Raw genomic sequence first — 7,245 nt, forward strand, 5'->3', positions numbered from 1 at the left:
TGTTTAATGTAATATTAAATATTATATATGGATTTTAAATTTAAGTTTCGTGCTAGTTTTAAAAAAAAAAAAAAAATTTGTTGCTAATTCACAGTAGATTATATTATATGTTTAATATAATATTATTCTAATAAGTAAGTTCAAGTTTAATTAAATTTTATTTAAATTATAAAACATATAATTTTATTATTTTTAAATAATTATCATTGTAAAATATTTCAAAAATATAATATTTTAATTTGTTTAATTATTTATTATTTTTAAATAATTATTATTGTAAAATATATGAAAAATATCTTATTTTAATTTGTTTAATTATTTATTATTTTTAAATAATTATCATTATAAAATATCTCAAAAATATCATATTTTGATTTTTTTAATTATTTGTTTTATTTTATTTAAAATTAAGTGTTTACAAACAATATTAATAATTTCTGTTATATAAGTTGTGTGTATACCTATAACTATAATTACATAATTATTTATAAAATTATACGTGTACGTATAAAATTACTTAAATGAGGCTGGTCAAAAGTATACTACACCCGAAACCAGTATATTAATGCAAAATATATTTGTAAATATATTATTTAAGATTGAGAACAACGGAAGAGGACAGAAGAACACTCGGGGATAACATAAATAAGCATGTGTATAAATCTAATATGGAGAAAAATAAATGGAATAAAACAATCAAAGAATTCAAACATTAATATCAGCTCACTCTCCGCATGGTATAGCAACACATGACTAAATGAGAAGCTCATACTTAGATCTACCAATATCAACAACAGCAGCAGCAACAACAATATTGGTGACTCTGTAATGGAAAACTGAAACTGGGTGCTCATCAAGAAACAATGAACTGAAAATTTTCTAAGTAAGCTCTTTCATGCATTCTGGACTTTTCGACAGTACGAGAGAACCATCACAAAGTCCTTGGCCGACGAACCAACTGATGCTGGTACTTTCTTTGATGTGGATGCTGTCCGAAACCACAGGTCCACGAGGTTCTGCAGTGGCAGCGACGGGAGAACAGGCTGACCACGGCACAGAATCTCAACCTATAAACAGAAACAAAATAAAAACAAGGTTTGGATTACGCCATAAAGCCACAAACCAAAACCAACTATTCTCGGGTTTTTGTGCTGGAGGGTAACTCAGATGAACTCACCTCAGCTTCGTCCTTAAGTTCGAGTTTCTTTACTAGATACTTTTGGATGAATGAGACAGGCATTTTTCCATCTCTGTGAACACAAACAAGTCATTACTACAGAATGAAAGCAGAGGAACCTTACAAATTCCACTGAAAATCCACAGCAACGTTACATGTTTTATTTTCAGAAAAGGAAATTTCTGAAAGACCAACAATTTTATGTTTGCTGCTTTGGGTTATACAAGTTCAGATGCAGTAGAATACTGAGGCAACAAAGCTTTGAAGTAAAGGGAGTCACGAAACTCACTTAATTCTCAAGTAGCATGCAGATATCTGAGGCAAGGAAGCTACTCCTTTCCTGAAGCCAATTAACATAAGATCAGATATGGAATTCAAGCACCTCAAATAAAAAGACACAATGATATGTATGTACTTTACAGGCAAAGAAGCATCTTACCTTTCTTCGGAAGCAACCAGCGAGAACCAAATTGGGCTATTTCTTCTGCTGCGGTTAGCCCCGGATGCATCTAGCATCACCTGAGCTGAGGCACTCTCTCCAGATGAAGCTGCTCTATTACGATTTGCTGCACGCAACCTTCTGCGTTTCACTGGCCCTGGAAGCAAGGATGTCCCATTACTGTTATTTTTCACTTTTGCCTGTTCAGGCTCCTTTATTTTTGTCTTAGGCATATATGACTGACTGTCCAAAGCATTTGGTGAGTCTGCTTCAGTTTTAGTATCAGGAGTATGTAGTTCGCTATCAAGGGCATTACGAATCTCTGATTTGGCAACATGAGCGCCTTGTGTATTATTAGACTTAGAAGTCTTGGTTCTGTTAGCAACTTCTACAAGACAGGTTAAGGGTTTCCATAGATCAGCTTTCCCTTCCATTACAAGATCGTTCCTCTCTTTCTTACCAGAAGGCTCAGCAGATGAAGAATCCTGCATTAATAGAATAATAAGCACAGAACGTCCAATATGTTTGCTTTTGCAATAAAATTAAATCTAAAGCACGTAGTTAGTACCTGCATTTTATTTCGACCAGTTCTGATTTGAGATTCAGGCGAGCTTGAGCTTAATGGATGATCTTCTGCAGAATCTTCTCTCTTGACATTTCCTTCTACAGCAAAGCTGTTACCTCGTGAAGAACCAAGCCTTCTTGTGCCAGCTTTTGTTCTCCTTCCAGTCAAGCCGGTTTGGATTGGAACTTTGGGAGTGCTCACCACCAACGAAGATAGTGATCGCTCCTTCCTTTTCACTGGCACAGAAATTGGGGTTGTAGCTTCAGGCGCATTGATCTTTCTCCTTCTTAGAGGAAAGATCTTGGCTCGAATATCTTGCAAATTGTGGTCTGGCCTGCATGTCATTGACAAATGTTCTTCAGCATGTGGATACATCTCAAAACAGAATACTCAGTGTACAGTTAAAACAATGTGAATTACATGTATAAAATCTTTAGGGGTATATTAAAATTTTCACGAGATTTTCCCTATTATACAATTAATAGTGCTACTACCCAGCCTAATTTTGCATTGACCAGTATATTAATAGGAGTGACATTAGCTGGCTTGACCACACTGTACAATTTCAAATCCTAGAAGTTTCAGATGATTGGCAGTGACGGAGCTTAATTCTCGAGGGAGCTAATAGCATTTTTAATTTCTTAGGAAGGCTTTATTATAACTTTTTCCAAATTTTAGACTATAATAATATTTTTTTAGTTTAATTTATATAAAAAAAATAGAAAAGATAGCAAAAATTTAGGGGGCTTACTGCCCCCAACTTAATGACTGGCTCTGTTTCTGATGATCGGTCATGGTGTTCATATGGTACACCCGCCGAAAAACACCCATGATGACAAATAAAATTCATTCCCATAGAAAATGAAAAGATAATATCAGAGGACTCGTAAAAGAGGAGTAAGACTTGAAACTCAAACTGATAAGAAACATGTAAGGTCACAGGTGGCAGGTTTACAAGAATGTCCTACAAGATCCCTGTAGGAATTACCTGGAAATGTTCACAATGCATAAGAACAACCAAAATACATTCAGAATACACAAAAAGATAATACTTTTTGAGGATCTCGACAAATACTGCTAGTAAGCTATAAACAAAGTGCAATGAATGTTTGATCATATTCAAATAACACTGTATGGAATTAAATTTGCAGGCTAACCAAGGAGCCTAAGTTACTGTTTATCTTCAAATAAAGGGAAACTAAAAACAAAAAATAATAACTGGTAAAAAAAATATGGTGGAATGGTTATATTTACAGCCTCTAGAGAAAAAGTACTGACCTGAGTTTCTCCACTGGAAGACAGCCCAAATCAATTTTGCATACAGGACAGTAATCGACCTCCTCATCTGAGAGCTTCTCATATATGCACGTTCTGCAAACTGGTTTTAAAGTCATGATTGCATAAGTTAGACACTGGTTGCAAGTAGAGTCAAAACACTATTTAAGCAAATAACAGCCTCTAAACTTTTGGTTTCTCCAAATAAAAGCCCATGTCGAATAAAAGAGAAAACTTTACACTTCTGAGGCGGATGTGTTGGACTAAGCTGTTATTAAGACACACCAGAAGTAAAATCTAATGAGTCCATGTATCAAAAGTTTAATTTTTTCTTAGAGGACCCGCATAGGTCATTTTGTGCCTTCAATATTCGCTTGCCTAAATATAGATGACTTAATTACCAATACTGTAGGAGGGAAATCATACTTGTTGTAAGCCTAATCGATACTACGGATTTAGCTTCGTTTACTATGGACATTAGATATTCAAAAATGCGAGAAGGAAAAATGAAGATATGTCTATAACTGGATTTCTTTTAATAAAAACTTCATTGCAAAACTGCACTAAATTGCTTGGTGGGAGGGCCTAAGCTCATAACGCAACGACTAAAAAAGCTTCAGTCTTGCAAGTTAAATGGCCAGATATTCACCATAACGCCGAGTAACATAACAGTATAACACATTCAGATCAAAGACATCTATCATATAAATAAGTATACTATACTAAGCGGAGCAAGATCAATAAAGACTAAATAGATCAGATATACAGAACAGAAAACAATAAAAACACTAATGAATAATTCGGATTCGAAAATACTATCACTAATAAGTACATGAACAGCAATTAAGACTCATTCGCCTCGTTAAAATTTCCATATTAGAGCAATCACACACCAAAACAGAAAACGGGCAACTCAAAACGCAAAGAAGAAAAATTACACGTACGGAATTGAAATTGACAAACAGGTCGTGCAATGCAAATCAATAACACAACGATTCGACGAGAAATTGGAAACGAATTCCATAATAGCTGGAAACCCAGATCAAAAAAATCACAAAAACATGAAGAATCTAGACACACAAAACGCAAAAACAAAGCAAACCCAGATCACGAAAATCATCAAAAAAACTTGAGAGAAAAGAAGAATTGACGAGAGAAAGAGTGGAGAGAAGGAACATACACGTGTGGAGGCAGAGAGAGATGGTAGTAGCTTCGCTCAAGAGCTTATTACAAAGAGGGCACGTCATGCATGCCTCCAGCTTCTCCCTCCTCGCTTTAACAATCTGACCCGCCATCTCTGTGTGCGACTCCCTCTCTCGCTCTCTCTCTCTCTCTCTAGGCTGAGAAATTGGTGTCTATTGAAACGGCATTCGACTCAAATAAATAGAACGAAAAATCAGAGAGAAGAGAACAAAGAAAGAAAGAAATTGAAGAGGGAAACGGATGTGAGTTTGGTTTGGTTTGGCGTTATAGGACGTGTGTTCGTTTGGGTTGGGATGGATCTGAGAGTACAGTAGACCAAAACTGGCGGGTTTTAGGGTGAAACGGGGAAGTGGGTTTGGATTGTTCGAGGGAAAATTACGTGGGTTTCGTTAGATTTTCGACGAGGAACACTCTAACTTGGTTGGGATTTTTATTCATATTCATTCATCTCACTCATTATTCTACTTTCGACGGCCAAGCATGAAAGCCAAAACCAAGGTTTTCTTTTTTCCTATTTTTGTTTTTATTATTTCTTTGTGCGTGGAACCCCGAAACTCCCACTTTGAGTTCGACAATTAAGGATTTTTTAAATTTTTTTTAACGATTGACATGGATAAAGTTCGCTCCGTTATATTACTGTTACGCACTCACACCTGAACTCTATTTTATTTTTCTATAAATATAAATGCATTTCTTTTTTGGTATATTTTGAGGATAAAGATTATCGTTATTTTTATTTTTTGACTTGTGAATTGGTGAGTTGTTTTCCTATTTTATTTCCTTTTTGTTTTTTAAAAAATATTGTATCAAAATGGGAATAATTGAGCATATCAAAAATATTTGAGAGGGATTTTATTTTAGGGAATTTTATGTGTTGGAAAGAAATTTGACTAATTCCGTCCAAAATGGACCTATACAATCATCGTTATTAATGATATTTTAGTAATAATTTATATTTCATATGGTAATTTCTTACTAGGGTCACTAATTTAGTATTATTGCAAGCTTTTTCTTTGAAAAAAGAAAAAAATCCTGGCTGTTTACAATTCTCAGATGAATATAAAGAAATAAAATTGGTCATATATGAGTCATAGGATGATATTAATATTTATTCTTGTGAAACAACCATATATATACAAGAATATGCTTTAGTCATGTTTAGAAAGTAAGAATAAACTTGACAGGATAGGATTTTGCTAAGAATCCAACGGGTGCTAAAAAAATTAAATTAACCACATAATTAATCCACTTGATATGAGATAAGTTAATCTTATTGCGAAATTTAGAATAACTTTATCATATTTAAAACTACGCCGTCATGTTTACTAATAGTAAGTTTAAAAATCATAATTTCATATCGACGAACTTGTTTGATCATAATTTATTATTAGTAAATGATTAATTTTTATTTATTTATTATATTTCTTAATTTAATCTTACTCGATCAAATTTTGATTTTCAAACATAATGTATAAGTATCGATTAATAAACATTTACTGACGATGAATATTCAATTAAACAACTGTTTTATTCTTAATGTTAGTGTTTTTCTTCCGTGTTTCAAAGTTAATTATATCCTTATTAATATCAATAGAGTGAAATAGGAATTGAAAATTAAATAATTGTATTGATAGTATAAAATAAAAGAGAATTAGTGGTAAAAGTCCTTAATATTTTCAAAAATTTGTAAATTAGTATCCAATCTTATTTTTAGGTGGGAAAAATACTCAATATCCACTTTCGTTGAGTTCTATTAGTACCCACTCTAACAGGCCTATTAGATGCCAACTGACCGTACACGAGTCAGCTTCTCATTATTTAAAATAAAAAATTAATGAAAAATATAAATTTATTATATAAAATTAATTAGAAAAATAGATTACATATTGAAAAAAAATAAGGTTGACTTAATTTTAAATAATTTTTTTATAAAAATTGTAAGGTGGGCCAATGAGGAGCTGACATGTGATACACTTGTTTGTTTTTTTAATTTTTTTTCTATTTTTCTAATTATTTTTAAATAAAACTTATTTTTTATTAACCCTTTTACTTTAGAATCATTTTAAATAATTTTTATAAAAAATAATAAGGTGGACCAATGAGGAAAATTTTTATATAAATAATTTTTTATAAAAAAAATATTTAGGAGAACTAATGAGGGATTGACACGTCTACACCCAGTCAGCATCTAACTCTTTTGTTAGAGTGGGTGCTAACGTAACCCAATAAAAGTGTACATTAGTTACTTTTCCCAACAATAAAAAAATAAGGTACCAATTTACAAATTTTTGAAAACAGTGGTTACTTCAACCACTAATTCCTCTAAAACAAATGCATTAATAAAATGCGATGATAAAATTATTTAAATGTATCAAGAAAATGTGATGATAGAATTATTAAAATATGTAAAAATTAAATAAAAAATGTCAACAAACAAAACTTTATAATACATGCTGGGATAAAAAGTATATCTGTACATGCACTAATGTTTTTCTTTTTTGCAGAAAAGAAAAGGAAATACACAGAAGCGGGGCAGACACAAACAAAGAAACAACACAAATAATAAACCAACTCCGGAGAATCGCC

At 32.4% G+C, this 7,245-nt stretch overlaps 1 protein-coding gene across 1 annotated transcript; it reads right to left on the bottom strand.

Moving 5' to 3' along the window:
- Positions 1–577: 577 nt before the first annotated feature.
- Positions 578–5,236, bottom strand: LOC133790728 (E3 ubiquitin protein ligase DRIP2-like). Its single transcript, XM_062228479.1, has 7 exons — positions 4,637–5,236; positions 3,460–3,559; positions 2,185–2,515; positions 1,617–2,101; positions 1,467–1,517; positions 1,178–1,250; positions 578–1,067 (listed from the first exon to the last, which is right to left on the bottom strand). Exons 1-7 carry the CDS (start codon positions 4,749–4,751, stop codon positions 894–896), a joined length of 1,329 nt encoding a protein of 442 aa, XP_062084463.1. The 5' UTR covers positions 4,752–5,236; the 3' UTR covers positions 578–893.
- Positions 5,237–7,245: the final 2,009 nt, after the last annotated feature.

Source organism: Humulus lupulus, chromosome 7 (assembly GCF_963169125.1).
Source record: "Humulus lupulus chromosome 7, drHumLupu1.1, whole genome shotgun sequence".
Taxonomy (NCBI): domain Eukaryota; kingdom Viridiplantae; phylum Streptophyta; class Magnoliopsida; order Rosales; family Cannabaceae; genus Humulus; species Humulus lupulus.

Coding starts and splice junctions, on each gene's coding strand:
- LOC133790728 (XM_062228479.1), bottom strand. CDS start 4,751: ATGGCGGGTCAGATTGTTAAAGCGAGGAGGGAGAAGCTGGAGGCATGC. Junction 3,560..4,636: donor CTCTCTCTGCCTCCACACGT/GTATGTTCCTTC, acceptor CTTTAAAACCAG/TTTGCAGAACGTGCATATAT. Junction 1,518..1,616: donor CTGGTTGCTTCCGAAGAAAG/GTAAGATGCTTC, acceptor AATTGGCTTCAG/GAAAGGAGTAGCTTCCTTGC.